Raw genomic sequence first — 26,521 nt, forward strand, 5'->3', positions numbered from 1 at the left:
ATTTGATGACAGGGAGCATAATTCATAAATCTATTAGAGGACACAATCTTTTCCCCAATGTGTTTATTGTCTAAATAGTTTAGAAATACTATCCTCCCTCTAATTTGCCTCTGTACTCTCTCACCGGGGTGTCATCCTCCTCATGCCCCATATTGTGCTCCTGTTTCCAGGTGAATTTTGTATTTTTTAGGTCATTTTCATATTCTGTGTAAGCCTTGATCTCACCACCATTTTGAAATTTTCAAGTCGTTGTTCATTTTGGCCATGTCTATGTTGTTATGCTGGAAAGGCTTTCCATCTCCATGTGTGTCCTTGTGTTGCTACTTCTGTGCTGGGGCACAGCCTGGGCTTGTTCCCTCCTTAGCCTCAGAGTAGTGTGACCAGCCTCCAGGGATGCTTGGGGCCCCCCTGGCTGTGGGATGCAGGTGTCTCCACCCTCCCCATGGCACAGACGTGGATTTGATTGCTTATCTCACCTCCTTTCTTCTTTTCCCTTGAGCTAGGCCAGGGCATTGCTCACCTCAAGACACACAAAGAAAGCCAAATATTGCTGGCATTGAACAGGGACACCACCTTTGAATGAGTTTCAAGCTGAATGAAAGGCTGCACTTTATGAACTTGCTCTGCTTCACATAGTTGACTGTCTCCGGGCCATATTGCAGCCCATGACAGTAGAGATACACAAAGGTGAAAAGACAGCCCACTGGGCTTCTTTGTTGGTGTATTATTGCTTGTCTGTGTCACAGCATGACAAGGGAAGCTCATTTTGTAGTTTTTCCTATGTGAAAAGAAAGTAGCAGACTTTTTGGTCTTAAAAATTTCCACATGGGAGAAAGAAGATGAGTGGACATACCCTGCCCTGCTTACAGAAGATGGAGTAAAGCAGAATTATTCCAAACAAAGCATTTATTCCAAACAAAACGAAAAGTTCTTTTATCCTACTTGAATTGTGACCTTCAGAATCACAGCTACTCTTTAAAGATTCATCCAGCATGGTGACGAGTCATTCAACACTAAGCTAAAATGCTTGCTTTCAATTTTTGCTGGTTTTCTCCCATTATCTAAATCAAGCTGTATTTCTCTCCCTTTAAACCAGTATTCAGCCAGTGTTCTCATCTACACCTGCTAGCATTTACCAAAGTATTCTGCATTTCTCCATCTCATCAACTTCATACCTTTCTACACCTTAAGCAGAATTTTTTTCCCCTTCATATATGTCTCCTAATATTCTGACTCAATTTATTCTTTATAATTTACCCAACAAATCAGCGTGTATTTATTCACCCCAAACCAACTGCAATAGCTTTCTGCAATTTTTGGTAGATAATTTTCTGCATTGCTAAGAAAATAAATGCTTTGGATAAAGTTGAATTTAAAAGGATACAAAGGCATATTACTGACTCATTGCAGTTTTTACAGCAATTTTAACATGAAAATTATCTTTTTTTTTTCAATGGTTCCTTTAATAAGGTTTTGCTGAATGAGTTTTCTGCTCAGAGAAGAGACAGAAAATTGAAAGAATGCATTTTCTAATTCTTCACTGTAAAAACTTGGTTTTTTCAGTTGATTTAAGGTACATCATGATTTTATATAAGAACATAGTTTTTAAAAGTTACACATAAACATCACAGAAATCTGTTAAAGAAAACCATGGTCAACATTAGAAGAGACTGATGACAATGAGATTTAAAAAAAGGAATTTAAGCTTTCTCTTATGGATACATTTGGCCTGTTGAACCCTAGGCATTTGAAAAAAGGCCATAGTTCACTTTTTTCAGAGTACTCATGGAAAGTAAGTATTCTGAAAAGAATAATGTAATTTTGGGATGCAAAAGATTTTTTATGTTTTTGTGTATTTCTGAAAGCATAAGATCATTTCCACTATAGAACTGAGCTTACCTTACTAGTGTATATTTTCTGCATATTTTCTGTATATTTTATTTGAGTTAGATTTTTTACTTTAACAATCTAAAGAAGACAGGTGTATATTACATTCAACGCAAGAATTTCCATTCTGAAATAATCAAAAACGCTTTGAGTTTATTACACATTTTAAAACATCATTTATACCTTCCACAGTATAGAATTGTATTTTAGTTTAAGATGGACAGTTAAAGCCAGCAACATTATTTTTCAGGTTTTGCTAAGTAAGATCCTGCAGCATTGTATACTAATATCTGCTGTATTTCTGCAGAGCCCTGATACTTCTACATCTACTCAGTTTTCCAGGATTAGTTCAGAAAGATGAAATCAGGAAATCAGATGTATTGAATGAGAATTGTTAGCAAGGTACAAACAAGTATCCTTTCTACTTTTTTACCATTTGCTCAGCTTAACTGATTTTAAAAACATGAGTTATAAACTGGAATGAAAAAATCTGGACATGCTAGAAAACAAAAGACCAGGGGTTACAGTATTTCATCCCTTTGCAAACTCTTTCTTTGTTTTATGAGCCCCCACTGCTACCTGTGTTCTTCCCACTGACAAAGTGATGTATACTTTCCCTAGCATATAGACCTCTTCAGCTTTGTCATTCATGTAAGTAAGGTTTCCTTATAAGCCATTTTCTGCCAAGTTAATACACCAAAGCTTTAAAAGTGGAATGCAAGAGCTTTTTTAAAGGTTTCAGGGTACATTCCTTCATACTGCCAAGAGTAACTGCAATCCATTTAAGTCAAATGTTTCACATAAAAAGAGGCATTTACAGCAGCAGGGTTCTTTCTAAAGCAGTTTATTTTCTATAATGGTTTTGGCCCAACCCTTTAGTTTTCAATAGCATTTAACTCAGAGACAGAAATCTTAATTTTCCCCCTGCAAAGCATAAGTGACAGCTTCTCATGTAACAGTACTAGAAGCAAGAATAACTGCACTCAGGTCTTGTTATTTGCTTCTGACTTGCCTGCAATAGCTCAGTATTGTGATAATACAATTAAATGTGGTGGCTTACTACAAAGCAATGGAACATACAATTGCCATGTGGTTCAGTATGACTGCAGAATATGGCCAGTGCTTGTAATGGCTGCTATCAATCAGAGACAAATGTGAATGTAAAATCACAATGTGCAGGTGATAGGCAACTAATAACCAGACCGTTCATTTTCAGACATCAGATCAAAGAAAAATTATTATCATCATCATCATTATCCAGTCAATTACACTAAGTTCGGAGCTGCTCTGGCTCGGCAGGTAGGCAAGATCTAAATGATTCAATTCTCACTGCAGATAAAACATCCAAGCTTTGTTTTAAAATCTCACTTCAATGTCCCCCTGGCCCTGGGGGCATATCCAGGCCACATCCCATCTCCATCAGGGATGAAGATGAGGTATAAAGCTCTTCTCCCTGACTTTCATAGGAAGGATGGAGGCACAGAGATGTAAAATGCACTTCGGTCAGGAGGACAGGGAGATGGAGTGTGCTGCAGAGCACAGCTGCCTGCAGCATAGCACTACCTTTTGCTACTGCAAAAATGGGCCTGATCTGATAAAAATCTTAGCGAGAACATTGTTTTAATCCTTCTATTTACACCCTTTAAAATTCAGGGAGAAGCTGCAGACCTCTTTAGAAAATTCATATGATGATACATGGACTTATCATAGAATCATAGAATTGGTTGGGTTGGAAGGGACCTCAGAGATCATCGAGTCCAACCCTTGATCCACTACTGCTGCAGTTACCAGACCATGGCACTGAGTGCCACATCCAGTCTCTTTCTAAATATCTCCAGGGATGGAGAATCCACTACTTCCCTGGGCAGCCCATTCCAACGCCTGATCACCCTCTCGGTAAAGAAATTCTTTCTAATATCTAACCTATACCTCCCCTGGCACAACTTAAGACCATGCCCTCTTGCCTTGTTGAAAGTCATCTGGGAAAAGAGACCAACCCCCACCTGGCTACACCCTCCTTTCAGGGAGTTGTAGAGAGTGATGAGGTCTCCTCTGAGCCGCCTCTTCTTTAGGCTGAACAGCCCCAGCTCCCTCAGCCCTTCCTCACAGGACTTGTGCTGGATCCCTTCACAGCCTCCTTGCTCTTCTCTGGACCTGCTCCAGCACCTCAATCTCCTTCCTGAACTGAGGGGCCCAGAACTGGACACAGGACTCAAGGTGTGGCCTCACCAGCGCTGAGTACAGGGGCAGAATCACTTCCTTGGACCTGCTGGCCACGCTGTTCCTGATACAGGCCAGGATGCCATTGGCCTTCTTGGCCACCTGGGCACACTGCTGGCTCATGTTAAGCTTCCTGTCAATCCAGACTCCCAGGTCCCTTTCTGCCTGGCTGCTCTCAGCCACTCTGTGCCCAGCCTGGAGCTCCCCATGGGGTTGTTGTGGCCAAAGTGCAGGACCTGGCGCTTGGCCATGTTGAACCTCATCCCATTGGAATCAGCCCAACTCTCCAGTCTGTCCAGTCTTTCTTTCCTTAATTCCTTTTTGTGGTGACAAATACCTGACAAACAGAGCTGACAGCTATTCTCTTGACCAGGATTTGAAAACTTAAGGTTCAATATTCTTGGTGTAAAAGATAATTATTCTTGGTGTTGAAGATAACTGTTTGCATGTAGATTTGGCTTCTGAGCCCTCTAAATGTAGAGTCAGGTTGCTTCTGCACTCTGTGAGGAGTATTTGGGTCAGGTTTCTCTCTAGGTAACCATATTGTTTATTGCATGTTTTGGCATTAATCTGTTAATTTCCTTTAAAATCAATTACTGTTTTACCTGTTTCAAAATGTAAGAGCCCAGATTTTGTTCTTTTCCCCAGAGGCATGTAAATTCATCTGTATTTTTATGCTTCTTTAGTAGGCCCTGGTATATACCAGATGGAAAATAACAGATCTGCATCTCTTTATAATTTTGACATCTTTAAGTCTTTTTATGAAAACACATATTTATAAGGGCCTCCAAAATGAAAATACATGCACTTTAGGCAAAATGTTTACAGTTTACTTATCCACATAACAACCGTTTCACAGATCCCAAAATATTTATTTTCAATACCGAACTTCTTTTTATGGGTGATCCACTCTTTCAAAGCTGCTCAGTTTATACAACCAGTAAATTACTTTTCCATAATTGCTGTAATTACAGTCTTCCTCATGTGCTCACTCTTATCTCAGAACTGTGCTTCTGTTGAACATTCTGGTAACAGAAAACCTCATGTATATTTAGGAGATAACGTAGAACACTCTGTTAACTAAAATATCTATTTCGGAAGCTCTCTGTAGTTAACGTAATGTGATATTATTGTGATTTAAAAGGCTCCAGTAGCATACGAGCCGTACAAAAAAGCTTTTAGAGACAACATACAGCTGAATGAAACCTTGAAATGTTAAAAAATTTCCAATTAAAAATCAGGCTGGAACTACGGCTTTGTTATATAAAGGGAAAATGTGCTGAGAGTAAGCGAAAAAACATGTAACACCAATATAGCCTTGGTTTTTCCTACAGAACATGGAAAATCCCAATTCCATGCTTAGCCATCTCTGAAGAGAAAATTACTGTAACAACTGGAGTGCATGTTGTCTGCTTTGACCAGAAATTGTATTTTACCCTTCTTGGGTAAATTTCATCAGAAGTGCTATTTCCTCAGGTGTACACACTTCTTTTCATTGCGTTCAAGTTCTTGCTAAATCTATACAAAAAGCAACCCAGTTTTTCAAAACACGGGTATGAGGAAATAACATTTCATTACTTGAAATTGTCACAAATGGGAAGATGCAGATGACTTCTTCCTAAATTACAGCATATTCATTAATAAAGTCATCTTCCACTCCTTTAGAGTGCCTTCCCTCAGTTTTACTGCCAGTGCTGATTACCCAAATCTGCTATCACAGTTCTGTTTTCCTCACTGTAATTCCTCAAAAACACAAGGAAATAGGAGGATTGTCAACACAGTTCTGAGATGGGCTGAAGCAGTACTTTTCAGAGCTTTCTGCACTGTTGTACTGTCTGTACTCATAACTACCTTATTGTTTTCTCATGGATACAATGAAAAACAAACATACTAAAAAAAGGCATTAATTTCAGAATCTTGATTAAAGCTGACCTCCTGTAATACTCTGACACATTTATTTTAAGATACCACGCAGACTTGGTACTTCATATTTCACCACTCTTTCTGTGTAACACTACCTTCTTTGTATTTTCTATTTTGCTACCATTATTCAAGCAGAAACCTTCCTAGAGCTTTTGCCATCTTTGTCAGCTTTCCTCTGTATCCCTACTTAGCAGCCCACTACTCTAAACCATATCAGAAACCATCCCTTTCCACTATCTTAATTGCTCTTTTTCTATCTATTTCTTGATTATTTACAGCTCATAAAAATATTTCAATCTCTAAAACACTTTGGTCCATTGCATATAGGAGAATGGAAAGAATGCCAGGCAAAGGGAAGCAGAAGGAACACATCTGGGAATGTGTTCTCTGCTTTTGGTGGCTTCTAACTCTTAGACTGGCTCAGCCTTCTCATGATGCAACATCACCTTAGCAATGATACTATTAAGTGCACTTAAAGATCTACTCATGAAGGTTAATTTCACATTCCATCTCTGTCCTGAATTATTTCCTTCTGCCATAAGTTGACATTGTGGCATATGGAGTCATAGAATGATCAAATGGCTTTGTTTCAAAAGGATCCTAAAGATCATCTAGTTCCAACACCCCTGCCATGGGCAGAGGCACCTTCCACTAGACCAGGTTGCTCCAAGCCCCATCCAGTGTGGCCTTAAACACTTCCTGGGGGAGGGGGCAGCAACAACTTCCCTGGGCAACCTGTTCCAGTGTCTCACCAACCTCATAGAGAAGAATTTATTCCTAATGTCTTAGCTAAATCTACCCTCTTCTACTTTAAAGCCATTAACCCTCATCCTATTACTACATGCCTTTATAAAAAGTCCTCCCTGAGCTTTCCTGTAGGCCACCTTGGGGTACTGGAAGGCTGCTATAAGGTGTCTTCAGAGCCTTTTCTTCTCCAGGCTGAAAAAAATCTAACTCTCTCAGCCTGTTCTTCATAAAAGAGGTGCTCCAGCCTTCTGACCATCTTCATGGCTCTCCTCTGGACTTGGTCCAACAGCTCCATGTCCTTGTGCTGGGCGTTCCAGAACTGGCTGCAGTACAATTCAAACCAGTATTTTTCATCACAATCTGTCTGTTATTTCTATTGACATCACTGGACCAGGGAGTTCTTTCCTCTCTTTGCCATCCTCTTCTCCCACTGGCTCACTCCCACCACGCTGCCTGTCCCTGTTTGGTGTGGGATGTGCTGCTTATCTGTATGGAGGATCACAAGAGCAGGGAACCTCTGATGATACAGTGGTCCAAACACACAGCTGGATGCTCTGTGGGGACTGCTTTAACTGCCTGAAGCAGGACAGATGCCAAATCGTGGCCAGAAAGGAATTCCCATATCTAGCATGATCAGTTGCTGCCTTCACAGAACTAGAAGTGTTTTATACCTTCCCACTCTGTGCCTGACCATATGTTTGGGGGAAAACATGGCACTGTCCCCAGTCCCCCTTACCATCTGAGACAGTAGTGGCAAATCCTTGCTCCTTCACACAAGAGGACCCACAGGAGAAGGCTTTCAGGCTCCTTAGGTTTCCTCTGAGGTAGAGGAAGGAGATCAGTTATTATTTTTCAGGTACTGTGCTGACTCCTGGATGTCAAAAAGTGACTGAGCTATGACTGTAGCCCAGTGAATCCCTGAGGTGGGTCTGACTATTGTTGTGGAAAAAGGACAAAAAGTTTTAAACTAAAAACCTATGTGGTGTTTGGTTATAAACTGGGATAGCTAATGCAAAGAAATTAGAGCAGAGCATCTTAGGGTGTTGTTTCATTCTTTATTGAGGTCCCCTAACTCACCAGACATTCCCTCCCTTGATACAGTGTCAGAACTCGCTGGGTCACAGTGAAAGCTGACTCAGAGATCAAACTCAGCTAAAACACTCTCATTGTTAAAAAAAAAAAAAAAAACAACCCACCAAAAAGTGGATCATCTCTCTGGATCATCATCATCAGAGATCATCTCTCTGATGCCCAGTGCTGTGACAGGAACATAGGAAAGTCCAAGGATAAATGTCTGTCACTACACTTCTCTGAAGCAGCATCAGTTTACTTCATCTTATATCAACTAGTAATAAAAACCATGTAATTTGCACATCTATTCAAATGCCTGGGTGCACCAATCAGCATTGGTCAGCAGCTGCTCAGAGCACATGAGATCAGAATTGTTTGTTCCTGGGCTCTGCAGGATCATTGCCACATATATTACATACACAGTGAGACTCTGCAGAGAAACAAATAATTTCAGCTGTTTTAGGTTAGAGTTTCCTAAAAGCACAACTCTCTACATTTATGTGAAATTTTAGATGTTCATGATAACTTCTCTCAATGTACACCAAAATTTTAAAATTATGGCCCTAAAACCTGGGAATTGAATAAGGCTTTTCAGATTGAAAGTCAGTGATGTAGACACAGAGTCTGAATTAATCTGGGAATTTTGAGATGCTTCAGTAGCATTTTATGAGTGCATAAGCCCTAAGCTGTGATAATTTATCTCTTTTCAAGTTTATACCTTCAGGAATTGTAAATATTGGAAATCAAACAGATTAACACTGTTATTCAACATCTCCCCTTGTCTCTGCATTTCTTTCCTCAAAAAAGAGGCAATTAACCCATTCCTCAATCTCTGTAGCAAGAGGGAAGATGTTATTCTACTTGGGAAATCTGTTCTACTTCACAGGTACCAGTAGATCTGTCTGGGCAATCACCAAGCCCAATATAGGTGACAAGGCTTAGCTGGGAGCTCAAAAAAACCAGACAGCAAGTCCAGGCTCAATTCTGCACTGTCATTTCATGTTGTTAAGTAGTAGGTAAAACAGATATTAGTACTTAAACTAAAGAAAGCTCAGGTTGCACCTTAACTGTGGTAAAAACCTGTGGCACAGCATCTTATCAACACCTGTCTTATACCTTTCATTTAGTAACAACCCTTTTTTGATGTGACCTGGATTTCCAACTCTTAAAAACTCCTCGACTCCAGCAAGCTGTTGTGGGAATAGGCATGCCTTGGTAAAAAAAAAGAGTTCTTCTCTCACTAGGCAGGCAATTTTCCATTTAATGATGATAATGAAGGTAATTATGAGCTTAATTATTCAAATAGTGGGAATGGATCTGCAGGCCATCACAGTGCTCCTGGGTGCCCCAAATGACAGCAATTCACCCCACAATTTACCTCAATAATTAGAAAATAGCTTGTGTTAATCTGGGTGCTCTATCTGGGTTACTGCTCATTCACACGACTCCATGAGTGCTGTGAAAATTCTCTAGGTTTACATATTAAAAAAAAGGAAAAAACCTGTTCTGCTGGCCTATGGTCAAGTAAAAAAAAGAAAAAAATGTGATTCCAAAAGGCCATTTTTTTTCATCTCTCTGTTTTTTCAACTCTCTAAAACATGACACACATTTGAACACATTTCTTTCAAATAAAAAGATTCCTTGGTTGGGATGGTGCCCATTCAATATTCTTGAAACCTCTCTAAAGCTTATGAAGGCATTTTTTCCATTTCCCCCGAATAAACAAACTTCAGCTGCTGTTCTTCAAGGAGCAGCTTGTTGCCTCTGCTCACTGCAGCTTATTAATGTAAGACCATTTTAATATTTTAAAATTTTGTTCATTAGAAAGTCTCATAACATACTCTTTGCAAATCACTCAGCTCCCATATGCTTTCATTTTCTATATAAGAACAATAAATAAACAAAATGCACCCATGTATACAGTATGAAACAGCACAACTCTCCACCTTTTTCTTAGCTTTCACCTGCATTACCAAACTTCTCTAGTTTTGTCTCTAATGAAGTCATCTATGATAGTTTGGATTTGGTGAGCTTGTTTTATAGGCTTCAGCAAAATATTCACTAACCAAATAGAAATCAGTCAAAAGGAATTTTCTGCTTTATCTGTTTAAATTAAAGGAATCTAATAGTTAACCAAAGCTCTTTACAGATGAATAGCTATGAAATTCAGACTGAAATGAAGGAAATTCAATAGCTACCCAGTTTCCATTGAATATAATGGTCTTTCATAACTAACCTGTTTGCCTTGAATTCTAACTCTTCTGCAAGGAGTTCTGTGAGAATATAATAACTATTTTTAATTAATTTCAATAGAATTTCAGTAAAAAGTAATGAAAAGCAGAATGTCCACATCCAGCAATTACTAATTCAATACCACTTTTACTTTTTATTTTAAAGAGCATATTTCTACAAATATTGAAAAGCAATTTGGTCTACAGGAAAAGCTAATGATTTTTCTCATGTTCCCATTAGAGTTCAGTGCTTGAATAATACTTCTGTGCCTGAAGGTCTTGCAGTCTACCCTGAGCTCTATTCTGAACTGTAGGGGAAAATTTAAAAAAATCTATCCTCCCCCCTCAAAAAATTTTCCTCTGAAATACAGTAAACCTGAGATCTGAGTATCTTTCACCTCTTGTACAAAAGCTTAGCATGTTTGTGCAGGATATATTGAGAGGAATGTTTGCTTTCCAAGAAAATGATGTTACTGTAACATCTGCAGAAAAACTGAGCTGAAATACTAAAGCATCACATGAACTAAATGAAGACTAATTTCAGGCAAAACTATTTACTTTGAATGGTATTCTCAGAGCTCAAGCTTCGAGTAGATTGATGGACAAGCATTTAAAAATTTGAGCAAAAAAAGGCTTCTGATAGAACAGAGATTTTGTGACCAAGTTAATAATGAAAAGCTAGATTATCCTTCTTAAAAAATTATTATTTTCATCCATAGCAAATGACATGCTCTTTAGTTTAAATAATTGTTTCAGAAGTCCACAGAGGGGAAAGCTACAACAAAAGAGAGTTATTTGTGAAAAATAAGTGAAGAATTTTGTTTAGAAGTAACACATTTCCTACAGCCCTGATTAAGCCATAGTACTTGACTCCTGTGTGCAACATGCTTTGCATATTTATATGAACACTGAAAAACCAAGATGTGAACAAAACTGGAAAAAAACCCCATGAATAACAATGAAACTCCCTATATTGACATCAGTTGACAAGGACTGTAATCATGTCACTCACAGAGTACTACTTTATACAGTTTGGACCTATATCACCATTTGGACCAAATGAGACCAGGATGAAATGAGGTGAAAATGAAAATTATAATGCAATGTAATATGATTTGGAATCAGCTATTTATAACCTGTCGTTTCCTTCTGAGACTGTTAATTCTTCAAAAAGTGCACATTATATTTATTTGATGGTTTCTTTCCCTGTAAGGAGTAGCTGTCTAAGGAGTAGCTGTCTAGAGGTCATGCCCTGTAGCCTCTGCCACTTGGACAACAGCAATAAGGAGACTGTAGCAAAAATAGCCTAATGTAAGCTCTACCTGGGCTTATCTCTATGATTAATATTGCCACATTTCAAGCAAATGTGACTCCAACTTGAAATGTTATACAAGATTACTCTTTATCTACCCATCGTCCTTTATTTAGTACCCCTTTTGATTTCATATATATATATATATATATATACATAACTATTTCTTATATACCTATATAAATAGACATTTAAACTATCATCAAATTCCTTTTTGTAAGGGGAGAGAAATCTCCCTCAATTTTAGAATAAAAAGACTTTTCTCTTCCTAAACTGAATGGGGGCTGGTGAGTCTGCAGGTGCTTTCACAGAAAGAAAAATAAGTACTTGCTTTCCTCATCTGTCAGTAACAAATTACTTGACAAAAAAAATGTTGAAATTACTTTTCAGAGATATATTCAATAGCAGTGGAATTAGATCTTCATGCATTGTTCACTACTGTATTTCCATTAGTAAATGATTTGCACCATCTAAAATTCTGCTACATTGTTCCTCCTGATTTCAACCTGAGTAATTTATTACCCTTTTATTAAACTTTTACAGAAAAGTTTGATCACAACTGAAATGCCAGAGGCTTCTTAAAAAGGTGCTAACATATTATTACTGCAATTTTGCTTCCTTGCAATTTTTTAAGTATTAATTTATGTATACACACTTCCAAGCATGCATCAATCAAACAGCCAGGTTCTGTATGTATTTTTCTGGCAGCTGCATTTGAACTAACCAAGTATAATATCCACTTATATCAATGAAAGATTGAAAGATACTGTAAGAATCTATTAATCATATGCAGAGAAGTCATTCAAACTACATATTATGAGAGGACTTTAACTGTCAAGTAATTGAGAAGTGATTTATCTGAGTTCAGTCAACATGTTAAAATGAGAATGTTGGTCATTAATATCTGTAGCAGAAGATTTCCATATTACTAAAATGTTTTTTTTAGCCATGAGTCTAGCTTGGAGCAGCCATCTCTTATGCCTCCCACAGAATGGTTTTCCTAACATAAAATCTCCTAGGATAAAGTGTAAAGGAAACACAAACTTTTAATTTTCTAATTGGTATTGAAAGCTAACCAAAGAGGGCAGCACAAGGAGGAGAACCTGATTTAGAGTATGTTATCAGCACTGCAGATCAGCAAAGTTTCAGCTAAGAAAACATTCATGGATTCATTTTTAGTTTGACATACAAAATACATAAAGACCTTCTTTTGATGAGATACATGATACACAAATCACAAACTGCAGCTATGTGTGCCAGAAGTGTCATTTTCATGTCCCTACAGTAGACAGGACATATCCTTGTTTTTCAGCTTCCTTTAACCAATGTATTAAAATAAGAGTGCTGAAGTATACATACATGCCTGTGGGTATGATCCCAAACGTTTTATTAGAAGCGTTAAACCTACTAAAAGATATTCTGTATCTTTTCACCTAGGAAATTCAAGTTAGCAGCTTGTAAGTGCCCTGTGTTTTCTTGGCTCATGCTCAGGACAGCTTCTTGCTTTTTTGGCACTGTTTATTACAGTAAATCTATTAGTTTGGTGATGGTTTTCATCTCATCCTACAGTTGAGCTAAATGGAAGATGCTTGTCCTGGTTTGGGCCAGGGTAAAGGGAATTTTCTGTCTTGTAGTTTTGTTTTCAGCTGAGTCTCCTGTAAGTAGCTGCACTTGCTGAAATTAACAGCAAGTTTCTCAGTCAATGTCTGCTTCTGGGACTGATAAGACTCAGTGTTTATAGTTACAGCCAGAGACTGGTGTGCAGAACCAAGAATGCTGCTCGGTTCTGAGGAAAGTTTTGCCCTCTGGAAGGAGAAAAGGAGTAAAGAGGTCACACCTGCAGCCCTCCTTTAGGGAGGAATGGACAAGATAAATGACCACAATTGACCAAACAGAGTATTCCATTCCATACTAATCATACTCAGTATAAATTTGAGGGATAATGAGGGTCAAACCCCTTCCTGCTTCCCCTTCTTCTTCTGTCCCTGTTTGCTTCAGCATCCTGGGAGGATTCTGTCTGTTCCTCTGCCTGTGGTCCTGATCCGTGCCAGCCTGAATCTGTGTGTTCCTGTCTCCAGTTCTCAAATGCTGCTGACCCCAGGAGTCCAGCCTGGACTTTCCCAGGGCTGCCCTGCAGCCTCAGTGGTGATGTGAGAGTTACTGGGGGGTGGGGGGGAGGAATGTGGTATAAATTTCCCTGTATTTTTGTATATATTAGTAATTTTTTTCCTTTTTAACATTACTGCTTCATTAAAGCTGTGCAGTTCAGTTTCCAGCCCATAAGTCTCTCTCCCTTATTCTCTTTCTTTTCTTCATTAGGGAGGGGGACTAATTGAGAGCATCTCTCATTTGGTTTAATTGCCGGGCATTGTCATTAAACTGTGACAATGCTGCTGTAATCTACACCCTGAAAGCAAAGACTGACCTTCATCTCATTCCACAACATCACAGTGATGCTCAAAGCTTGGTTGAAAAAATGGATTCTCTTTTAAGGTCAGCAACAAATAGTCAGTGGAACCAAAATTGCATTCCTTATTTTTCAAGGTGCTATTTTTTCCTACATAGTTCTCTGTATTTTAAGAGTTAAAAAGACAAGACAGATAGATAGGGTCTTTACTGGTGCTGCAAATTGAAGTGTGATATTATGAAGGTGAGTTCCTACTGACATGGAAAGTTCAGTTTATGCTTCTGGTGGCTAAATGAAAAATACATGTCATGGGAGTTTAAACTCCCATAGGTTAACTTGCAATATAAATGACATTAAGGGATGTTGAATGTTATATTACAGGGCAGTTGACACTGAATAACACAGAAAAATAAGAAATACACAAGATTTTTTTGTATTATCTTCACATTACCTTGTAAACACATCAGAATCTTTCAAATGTAGGTTTTGCCATATTGCTAATAAGGTTTGGAGCTTTTTGGCAATATGTGGTCACTTATGTATGGCTCAAAAAAGACCTGAAGAAGCAGTGAACAAGTAAAGAAAACTAAGTGATTTAGACTGAAATTGCCTACACACTTAGATTCTTTTACTGAGTTTGGCTGAGTTTTTATTCTTCAATAAACATTAAACTGAAAATTGCTCTGAAATTCAAAGACTAAAAAAAAAAGGCTAAGAAAGCATAAGGAAATGATGGTAGGAAACATCCAAATGTCTTCTGAATGGGATTTGGCAGATTATTTACAACCCCAAACCTCCTGTGTGTGTGTGTCTACTTTTCACGTACAACATTAGAATTTATTTATATGAAAGGACTAATTAAGGCTGGTTGTCAACCCTACTTTGTTTCTGTATTTCAAAAAGAGGTATGTGCAGTTAATTTTTAAGGTCATGAGACATGGTTATAAAAAGATTATATACTATCTGAGACATTATCATAAATGGATTAACCTTCATCAGGGAATGGCTCAAAATTATAATACAAAGCAAATCAATGTCAGTTTTGCTTTGACATCATTGAAGTAGGGGATGTGCATCTGTCAGCTTTTATTGATATTGTGTAATAACCTCAGCAAAGTATTTTCAGGTGCAATTAAGTCTCCTCATAGTAGTAAGGTAGAGAGGTTTCTTGTGGTAGAGTAAATTTTCTCTCCGTTACATGCATCTCTCCATTTCACTTATGTGATTAATAAAGAACATAATTTGAATTTTTTTCTATTACTAAGTTTAGAGAATATGAAATAGTTGGTAAATCAATCAGGAAGGTCAGATCACTTGAAATATTACATATTTCAGTGTATGAAAACTGTTTCTTGCTTGTCAAGTTTTCTAAAATAGATGCCTATTCTAAGACAAAATATTTAGTAGTATAAAATGTGCCACAGTGCAACAAAATAGTTTTCTCAGGTACATAGTCAGATACAGCTGAATAGAAGCAGAAATAAAAGGCAGAAAGATGGACACAAAGAGAAAAGTTGAAATATAATCTTCAGTATTCCTCTGAGCAAAATTTGAATTATTGCATCCTTATGTTTTCTTTTAAAAATAAAAGAGTCTGCTAAACATAAAATTCAGATAATCGGAAGTTTATCAGTACTGACCAAGCTAAATGATGATTTAACTGAAGATATACTGAAATTCAGAACAATTAAATTGATACTTAAACTGATTGAATTCAAGCTTACCCCCTCCTGCATGCAACATTTGAAACAAAGCTGTTTACTTTGTTCAATCAAAATCATGTACATTAGAGCTCAACCAGACTTCCCTCCAAGTGGATTTCAATTCCTGCTTGGAAAAAAATGAAAGAATTCATACATTCTTCATTTGGATTTGTAATTCTTGAAAAGATACAACTTCATGGAAGCATTTTTTTTAAACACTTTTTCAGGTAGCTGAAATGTAAGAGCATGGCCAAGTTCTGGGTCTGTGTGTGTGTGTTCCATACACACTCTTATTTCATATGTCAGGGAGACTGGGTGCCCCAATCCTCCTCTGCACCCCAACCACTGAGGAAATCAGAATGGATAAGAGGCACAATGTTTTCTAGCTGGTAAGATCAGCTCAGGAAAATGCCTGAGGGATGCTCTTCCAGGTAGGCAGAGATTCAGCCTTCCAGCAGCATCATTGAGAGATCCATTCCTCCACTGATGAGAAGACTAACTTAGGACTGAAAGAGCAGTACTGTTTACTGCATTCCTGGGTGCAAGGCATCTCTGCAGAGAGCATAGCTATGGATTTGGAAAAGTACAAGATAAAAATGCTTGATTCATACAGTATATGAGAGATAAATAATTTATATATTCTCCTCTTTGTAGAGATGTCTCATGTAACATGCACTCATTCATAACATTTTGAAGAGCTGTGGCAAAACAGCTTCCCCAGCATTTCCCCTGAATGTAAACACGGAGAAATTTGCTATTCTATGCAACTTCCAAACTGTGTTCATGTGTACTAGCCTGTCATTTCACTTTGATGCGAAATGATGTGAAGGAGTTGGAGATGAGAAATGAAAACGAAACTAAAAAGTAATCATTTTGGTCTGATGGCTTCATTATAAAATCTTTTAAACTTCTTTGACAATGCTGATCAACCTGGTTATTTCAAAAGATGTTGTAGCATCTAAATGCCGCAGTCAGCTTAGGGCTCTGCTGTGCCTAGTGAAAATGCTGAGTACATGGCTTTCAGACCACTTCAAGATTTAAGAAGCTTTTCCCTGCAAATGCAGAAACCATGCAGTTCAGGAGTACTGTGTGCAGGTGGCAAAGGGAGAATTCTAGAATAACTGAATTGAATCCTGTAGCTGTCACATGACATGATGATGGGTGATGTGTTTCACATGTACTAGTATCTTTCTGTCCTTAACAAAAGTCAATCACCATATGTCATTTCCACAAGTCATGTCAAAGGTCAGGAGCCCAAGAAGTTTGCTGCTACCGTTCATCTTCAGGCATCTGCATCTTCAGACATCCACAGCCCCTCTTTAGGAACTGCAGTTTTGAAGAGCCACCCTGACTGAAGCCATTAGCATCCTGCCAGGACGTACCCTCCTAGCAATCTGCTGCCAAATGGTGTCAGCGAGCAGCAGGATCAGGCCAGATGAGTGAGTCCCAGCCCTCTTGAGCCAGTAACTGGAGCAGAAGATCTGCACAGTGCCGCAGAAGGGAACCTCCTTCTTCAGTGGCACATCCTAAAGCAAATATACAGGGCAATGGATGCTGTGAGCTGCTTGCAAGAAACTGTATTACTCCAGGGGGAGGCACAGAGATTTACCAGGGTAAGTGGAGTTTAAGCAGCAGGCAAGTGCTGGTGCTATTTGCATGCTGCTGGCAGCCCCACAACTTCAGAGAGCTTCTCTCAGGCTGAATTCATTATAATCTGAGGAATTACATGCCCAGGTTGTGTATTCTTTATACTTGTGAAGGAAAAGAAACAGTAGGGAGAGAGCAAATACAGTTCCTCTCTTCTACACAGCATTTACCTCACAGAATTGTGATGTTCCCTTTATTTCAGGGGTGCTGCTATACAGTAACCTGTTAGGTGTTAGTACTGTATTTAAATTGTAGGCAGTGATTCTAGTATTTCTGGAAAAGAAGTGGAAAATCTAGGATCATGGAGGCTACTGCTTATTGGAGAATTTTAAGGTTATAATACTGTAAACTTTTAATTGGGTATATTCCTGCAGAATTCACTATTCATTTGTGCAACTACATATTTTTATCCAGAACGGCAGAAATTATTTTATGATGTTAAGTCTGGTTTTTAATAACACTGAAAAATCCTTCATGTATCCTACCTATGCATTATGGAGACTTGTGGGACTGAAGCACACTAATATTTATTGTTTTGGTTTTTTTTATTCATAAATAACAGCAGATTTACATCTACAAAACTGGTTGGTTTTGACTTTTGAGCAACTGAATTTTAAGTTTCACCAGCCAACAGAGTACTAATTTTCACTTGCTTTTGGGAAACAAGCTAGAGCAGGAAAAAAACCCCTCAAAGCTACAGATCCCACTTTTTCATATATAATTAGGATGGTACTCCACAGCCCTTAAAGCCACCCAACAAACCCTGTCACTTCATAGAGACTGGTGCATAATAATAGCTACTGTAGTCTGTACAGACAGGACACTTAAAGAAAATATCTAAACTCTGAAGACACCAAAGTTTCTCTAAGAAATAGGTAGGAAGTATGAAAAAAGTATTAGATTAAGATAACTTTCCTTATTCTTATTCTGATGGGTACCGAAGATGGTTTCACTGAATGCATCATGATGCATTTCATTCAAGAAGAAAGCAAGAAAGGGTGATCTTAGCTTGAATAATTAAATATTTGCTAAGTTATCAATAAAAGAAAATAATATAAGTTTTGATTTGTAGGCTGCCTTAACTATGAATGCTACCAGTTTACATATTAAGCACTAGAAGCACATCATGAACTTTAAGTGTTTGTATTCAAGTAGCCATTCTATGCTTGTCAAAACAAAATTTATTAATTTCTACCAGCAACTCTGAATTTGGAGAAATGGCACCCAAGGATAGCTGGAGCCTTCTGAATTGCCTGTCTATGAAGGAAATATTACTTATATTTTCTCATAGAGTCCTTTTGAGAGGCTTACATATACTAAGTATCACAGCATCCCTTGATGTAATGATTAAAGAGTAGGTTGGCAGAGGTAAGAAATTGAGGTGCCATGTAATGAAGATTGCTAAAATCCTTGGTTTTAGCTCTTCCCATGATCAAACAGGAGCAAGACTTTTGCCTGCTGGGAGTTGTAACAGACTGGCAGCCTTTGGTCTACAGTTTGTAAGGGTAAATAGAAGTGACAGATGCTGTATACTTGAGAGAAAGAAGGGGCAAAACCCCCAGTCTGTTTGATGTGTTACCTCAGTGCATTTCAGAGGTTGCCTAATTTCATGAACCTAATATGTAGATGCCAACACAACTATGGCTGTGTTTATTTACCGTGGCTGTTCACATAGGAACAAGAAAATTGTAAGGGATTACTATTACAATTATAGACTGATCTTTCTATGAACCAAAGGGAATCTTGAAGAGCACAGTTATTCTTACAATAAGCCATTTTAAAAAGGCAAATCCAGGTGGTCTCTTAAAGCATTAAAAGGAAAATGTTTATCCTTGCACTTGCACATGGAACAAAGAAAACACAGAATCCTGAGGGGTTTTGTCATCAGTAAATAAAACTGACTGCATATTTTAATCACTCTAAAGCTTTCATTAGGAGTAAGTAAAGTTTTGATGAGGAGTTTTACTTGGATCAAGTTGCTATAAGTGAGACTGTGTGGTATGCTCATGAGGTTTCCTAAGATAAGTGTCTGAGTCATCCTGATAGGAAGAAAAAAGAGGGATTCATAAAGCTCCATAACTAGAAAGTTTATTATTAGAGCAGAGCTGCTGAAATGACAGTAAGTGAAATTACTTCAAGACTGGAAGGAGAAGCTTTTGCTGAAACCCTGTAGATAGGATTTTCTCTCATGGCTGAAGTCTAGCAGGTTGGTGGCAGCAAGAGGTGGCTCTGGCTCCTTGAGCCTGGATGCAGTTCACAGCTGTGATGTGAACACACCACACACTGATCTGCCTTGCTGTATGACAGAGATTGTCAAATTTTGCTTTCCAGCCTGAGCAGAAGGACTTGAACTAGTGCAGGAACCCTTTAACTCTTTCTCACAAAGATGTGAACTTGAGTGTCAGAATCTCAGTCATGTGCACACCTCTGTTACTGTGCAGATTCTGAAGTGTTTTCCACAGTGTCCTGCCTGTGGAAAACAAGGGAGTAAGGTCAAGGTGTGTCTTATTTACAGCTGAGTAATTCCTGAGAAAAAAAAAAATTCTTGTAATTTCTCCTGCTAAAAATAGCCACGGAGTTGCAAACCTCCATGGATTGCAGAGAGGCAATCCATAGAGTGCACTACTACACAGGCACTATACTAGTGTATGCTTTGCCACTAAAATGCAACAAAGCATTTATGATTTCCTTTAGATGTGCATAAAAAGGCCCAGACACAATCATTGCTGCCAGTAAATCAACTACATAGACTGTATAGACTACATAGACTACATAGATTACTTGCCTGTTGTTCCGAATTATTTAAGTATTTAGATCACAAATACTTGGCATTAAGATTTAGTATCATCTACATTTTTGTCTCAAGACAAATTACCCCAAGTTACCCCACTGATAACTGCAACAGAAATCTTGCAAAATACCAAATGGGCTATGGCCATTTTGCCATCCTGAAACTGTGGATAAGGCAGTGGAAATCATCACTTTGTGAGTGTTGATTCTGAAGCTGAATGAGGGCATCAAGGGAAAGTGTGGTGCCCACTAAGGGGAGCTCATTCCTCAGCTGGCATTCCTGCTTAAGAAAATGAGCAGTTAAAGGGAAATAAATGATCTAATTGCTGAGAAAGCTAATGCTAGGGGAAGTCAAAGAATCTCAAGATATAAGGAAGAAATGAAATAAAGTGTAGCTAGAGAAAGAGGAGCAACAATATTGCTCAAATTGTATGTGATCCCCTAAAATAGATGGGGTTTGAATCTTTGTAAGTGGGAACAGCTTTCTCCATCTCTTCTTGTGTTTTAGTGACAGAATGAACAATGGGATCTTTGATCCTCATCACCGTTAATTGGCATAGCTCCATGGAGAGGAGACTATTGGGCCATGAGACAGAGAAAATCCCTTTTTCCCCATTTCACAGAATCAGTCAGCTCCTCCCCTGAGGCAAAATCCTTCCTCAGCATTACAGTTCCTCTACTTCTTCTTTTTATCTTGCACTTACTAACTTTGCTTGAGACTAGTGCAAAGGGGATTATGAGGGGTAACTAACAGGCAAAACATCAGAAGCAAGCTTTGTCAAAATCCACATTTTCAAAGTCAGTGTGGCTGGTTTACTTTTAAACACCTCAACTATTTTCTCTAGGTATCTAGAAGAAGCATTTATTCATTAATAGCTTTATAATAGACTATAGTTACTGAAGACTGTCTTCCTTTCTCAGGCAAAATTCTCAGTTTCAGAGGAATTCTGCTAGAATTTGATGTCTTTTGTCTTTTTATTGTGCAATAATGAAGGCAACAAAGTACAAAAAGCCTATAATGAAATGTTACACAAAAAGGACACAGACCTTAAGGTGACACAAAAAGGAAAAATCTAATAAACCATGTGTCATGCTGCTGCAGCTGTTTCACCTCTTACCAATTTTCACAGTCTATAAAATCTTGGAAAGCACCAGATGTTTAGAAGTTGTCCCCCTCTCCCTAGCTTTGAAAGTAGATGCAAGATTTATTAGTGCTATATAAGTGTGATTTCCATCCTGACTTTTATATTTATAAACTAGGTGGAACATGTAACATCCTGTTGACAGAGAGCGCATTTACTTTCCTCAGTTCCTCCTCACTTACAAATCTTGGGCTTTGCTGGGCAATTGCAGTAACTGCAGAGCAATACCAGAACCTGCAGTCCAAACTACTGTATTGGCTTAGTTACTGAAAAACACATCAGAGATTTTTCTCTTAGTACCAACTTTTGCCAAAACAACCTTGCAATACACAGATTATGAGCTCAGCAAAAATATTGTGTTTTGTATGGATATGCACTATCATTTGGGATTCCTGCCTACATGGAGACTGTTAGTGCACAAAATTATCTTTTTTCTTTCTTTCTTTTTTTTTTTTCCTAGTGCATGAGATTCAGAACAGGGATAAAATCTGCTCATGCATAATTTCCAATCTTTCATAGCTCAGCGGTGCTCTAAAGTGCTGCTGTTCATTTTAATTCAGTGAGTACAAGTTTTGTTATGTTTAGTACTCTGGGAATTGCATGTGCTATTAGATAGTCTGTGACAGCTGTCAGACAAGACAACTTGCTGCATTTCAATCTTTCATAAAGAAAGGACTAAGGACCCTCATCTTCAGCAAAGCTGTCGAATGTCAAAAATGGGATAAAAACAAGAATACCTTTACGAAACACAAAAACAACTCAATCTCTCCTTCTCTATTTCCTTCCCCGTTGAGTTGTAGAGGAGAAGTTGCATAGGCAGAAAAAAAAAGAAATACATCTTGTTTTATTTGTACTTTATACTGCCTTGTCATCTCTGGCCTGAAGGGTGAGCTGCATAAAAGCCTGTTTCCTTTAAGAAAGCATACAGTATATTCAATAGAATTTAATAATTTAGCCCTATGTTTTAACATAATGTACAAGCTTTCATGCAGTCTTTCATTTCTGAGAGCAGGAACAATCAAAATCTGAAAGACACAGAAGAAGACAAGGGCTTTGCATCAAAGACCCTTAAAGTCTGAATCTGTAAGCATTACCACAATTTCCAGAACATGCATCACCCTGCCCAGCACTCTTACTAAATTTAAGGGACCAGAAAAGGAAATCTTCTCTTAAGACTTGCAGTCTTACCATCTAGCTTTTGATTTGAACAGGTGCTTGCCTTATTAAAAATTCTGATGCATATTTTAGTTAAAATGTGCTGTGTTTTTTTCTAAAAGCCTACATAATTTTCTTTGATCCGAATTATTCTTTAATGACAGAGGGAAAGTAGGTTATGCAACGTCTTTATCAGGTCAACATTGTTTTCCCATCAGCTCCTTTGTAGCTTTCTAATGATAAACTGACTCTGCTTTTCACACCAGTGATCCCACAGGTACCTCTCCACACAGAGCTGCCTCAGGTATCAGCTCCTTTAACCAGCCCCAGGGGCTGAGAATGTTTACTTGCATCATTTGTTTATTACTGTTCTTTTCTTTTTTGGCTTATGTTATTTTTATAGCTCACTCAATGCTGTTTTTCCCTTTCCATAGTCTGATTCATTTTTCATCCTGTTTTATTCTCCACATCCATCTTGCACCACCACTGTGCTGAGTAAAGTGAAAATCCATAAATGAGTCAGAGTCAAATTTTCAAAGTCACATTGGTCAGTAGGGTTTGAAGTTAAGCAAAATGAGATTACTCATATTTGTTTCTTTCCAAAAGCAGAAAATAAATTTTTCTTTCTTTGGTTGTAACTAAGAGAGCTTTATCCCATGTTTTCCAGCTGCTTTTATTTTTCTGAAATCCAGTCTAGGCTATGAGGCTCATTAGAGACTGGTGTAACTAGGTGTTTTTGTTCTTTCTGTATTTTCATTAGCCTTGTCTGATTCCTCATCCTATCCCTTGTATCATCAAAAAAAACCTTGAAGGTCTTATTTCTTCTTAAATGTTACTCTTCTGGGAGTTTTCTTTTGCTGCAAGATATCTGAATAGCTGTTTAAAGGAGATACCTTTCTTGTTTTTTTCTTAGTATACTTGTGTGAAGATTTATGTGAATAAAACTGAAACAGTATTTTTCCTTAAATACCTATTCTTTGCTCCATTTGAACATTGTGATTGCATGTTTTGCAATTTCTGTTCCGTAAATGGAAAGGGAGACATTAACATAGTGTAATCAAGAGCAAGGAATTAATAATTTCTCAGGTATGTAATGTTGAAAGTTTTTTTTGCCTGTATACTACCAGAATTAAGAACAGCAGCTGTAATGATTTATGTTGACTGGATGTTACACATAGTTATTAACTTCTCAGCTTGCAGGAGCCTAGTTTTCAGTTGTAATACATACTATTTCTGCCATGTTAAGCTTGTTATCAAATCCTCAACATTTCACACGTCATATAATAATCCATCTCAGAAGCTGTAACCCCATACCATTCCTTTGGAAATAGGTAATAAGAAACCTGACTGGCTTAGGGCAGGGGAGAAAAGAGTAATTTCTTACCAGGAAGTAATTTCAAGCCAGGAAGGTCAATTAGAAAGTGAGGTGCATCTGCAGTTGCTTCATTGTCAATATTGAACAATAGTGTCTTCTAACCTCACAGAACTCTACAGATGTATTCTATTACCAGCATTTCCTTCCACTAATATTTAAACTCTTCTTACCTATGAACAGATTCCACTCAGTATCCAAATCAGCCTGATTTGCTAGGCAGCCCTTCATTACATTGAGGCAATAGTTGTTGCAAGGTTTCACAGTGGGAAGTCCTCTGCAGTAAGGGCAGTACAACATCTTCATTAATGCCCGGATGCACCCTGGGGTGGGACTGACCTGCAGAGTTTAAGGGGGGGGAAAGAAAAAGAAAAAAGGAGGAAATCAATCTCCTGCTCTGTGAATTTTGGGATCTCTGAAATTACTCCTCTCAAGCAAGTGAGTGCAGAAAGGGCAACTTGTTGAAAGAGCACGACCCTTAATAACACCCTCCTATGAGACTAATTGATTCCTGCCAATGATCTTCATGTATCACAGCCAGCAGTGATTTTCAGGAATGCAAAAATTAACACTCCCCTACAGATGGCAGCGTTTGCCTCCCCGGCCCTCCCACACAAAGGCTACTGGAAAGCAAAGGAAAAACATCCAGGCAATGAGCTGGGCAGCAATGACTGCTCTTAACATGGAGGATACTAAGGAGACTCTGCTCTCTTCCTACTCAAGGTAGAACTGTCAGTCACACCACCACTGGATCAGATTCTCCACTTTATTAAAGAACAGTAAATCCAGGATAATCTTGACGATTTCCATAAAACTAATGAGATCTGCACCACGAAGAAGAGATATAATTCTGTTCTCAGACAAAAATACCCTTCTATCTTCTCAGACAATTTCATAAAGAGATCAGACAGAGGTGGCTTTCTGATATCTCAAGTGACAAAAAGCATCACAGACAAAAGTATAATGCATTTCAATTTACAAAATTGAAATGGCACAACATGGCTGCACATGATGGACTTATTCCAGCTGCCAGAGTCAATGGAAAAAACGCCCTATGAGTTTAGGATTTCCAGCCAAAGGCATTTACACTGGGCATGGCTGACACAAGGAACTGGTATGTAGACAGAAAATTTAGTGATACGGATTTGCACTAGAAGTGCATGGGTTTCCTGGAGAGGGAGAATGGAGGTTAGGGAAAGGCTTTTGCATAAGCCTTGTTCATTAATTCTCATGATCCTTTAACTCATCTCTTTTAGTTGTCAAAATGCTGGGCATCTATTCAGCAACATAACTTCAATGTTCATTGTAGGGAAACAGGTCTTTTTTTGACTGTTCCTTTATTTCAGCTCTTGAAGGGCAGGATAAATCATCTTCTGGAGGACATCTACTGAATCCCCCGTATCTAAATTTAAACTTCACAAACTGATCACATTTAACAACCACAGAAAGTCCTATGGGTGAATATTTATTTCACCCTCTAGTCACCATATTCAGTTGTTTCATCTCAGAGTTTCAAAATCGTGTGTACTACTACAGGGTGTTTTCAGGTCAGAAATTCTACCTTGGATTAAAAGTGCATGCTAGGTACTACTTGAAATAGAATCTTTGCATAGTGCAGTGGAGCATAAGCTTCTCATGCTGGAGTGACAATCTGAAGCAATGACAAAGGGCTACAAGCCCCTCCGTGATTTCAAAATTCCTGGACAGGAGAGTGCAAAGCAATGACAGTCCTTTCACTCATTCTGTTGGCTTATGAATAAATGCAACACTTCTAATATGACTTTGAAGGGATTTAACTGTTTTTTCTGTATTCAAGGTATCTTGTGCTGAAAGCATGAATCTGACTTTGCACTGGTAGCACTATGTGCTAAACTGACTGATGTGGTTTGCATTATCATTGTTGTACTAAAATGGCACTTTTTCTGTGGAATTTCCCCCTTTTTAATGTTAAGTCACTGATTTTTAGAGAACTATGCAAAATACACTCCCTATGCTGGACATGAAAATGGTTTTGTTAAGAGTTACAGCAGATACTTTTGAGTATGCTCAGAAGTTATTTTTGCCTTGTCTTACTGGGAAAATGCACTTTACTAGAACAACACTGATGGTATGTGTAAAAGGTTAGTTTATCTATGCTTTTCTAATAGGTTCTGAACCACTGACCACTTTCAATCAAATATGAATGAGGACTTCAGTGTCAGGACATTAAGATCCTACAAGTTTTTGGAAAATAGACATCTGGGAGAAGAAAAGTAGAGAGGCTCTGTTACTTCCTTTATTGAGAAAAAAGGATGAAGTATGAGGTCAGTTCCTCACAGATTCCAACGAGTCCATGTGGAGGAATGATGCTATGAATGACTCATGAGTTAAAAAAGCAACAGAAGAAAATTTCACCTTATTAAACAGCAGAAAGATCACATACAAGGACTTCATTATTTCCACTACTCTAAATTACTTTTTAGAGTAACTTGTTCAACCGTTTTATCTTTATACCTACAAACCTAAAACAGGGCAATTTTTACAAAAAGATTAGTACCAAAAGTTGGTATGTAAGCAGAATACTTATCAACAATGAAATCTTCAAAATGACTTTGAAATTGCTTCTTAAAGACAGAGATATTTCTATCTGTGAACACTGAGATTTTTATCAGAAAAGGTCCTTTCATGCTTAAAATTATGCTTTTTTCCAGGCCCAGAATTCTTGTCAATGCAAAGTTGTCAGTACCTGCTTGACCCCAAAGTTCAGCTGGACTTCATATATTCTCCCATCAGCACCCTCCCAAGCCTACCAATACCTATAGGATCTTGACCTTGGACAAAAATTTCCTAGCAATTTCATTCTTGAAAAGCATACCTAGAGGAGAGAAGAAAGTCCCTGTCTTCATATTATGTTTATGGAAAGAAAAGATAATAA

The 26,521-nt window shown here is 38.1% G+C and overlaps 1 protein-coding gene across 1 annotated transcript in view; it reads right to left on the reverse strand.

Annotated features, from left to right (window-relative positions):
- GPC6 (glypican 6) overlaps nt 1-26,521 on the reverse strand; it is a 761,222-nt gene that overhangs the window by 185,753 nt on the left and 548,948 nt on the right. The window contains exon 4 of the mRNA XM_030459184.1: nt 23,781-23,946. Coding sequence (XP_030315044.1) covers nt 23,781-23,946 — 166 coding nt within the window. The remainder of the gene's footprint in view (nt 1-23,780; nt 23,947-26,521) is intronic.

The sequence above is a fragment of the Calypte anna genome, chromosome 1 (genome assembly GCF_003957555.1).
Source record: "Calypte anna isolate BGI_N300 chromosome 1, bCalAnn1_v1.p, whole genome shotgun sequence".
Classification (NCBI taxonomy): domain Eukaryota; kingdom Metazoa; phylum Chordata; class Aves; order Apodiformes; family Trochilidae; genus Calypte; species Calypte anna.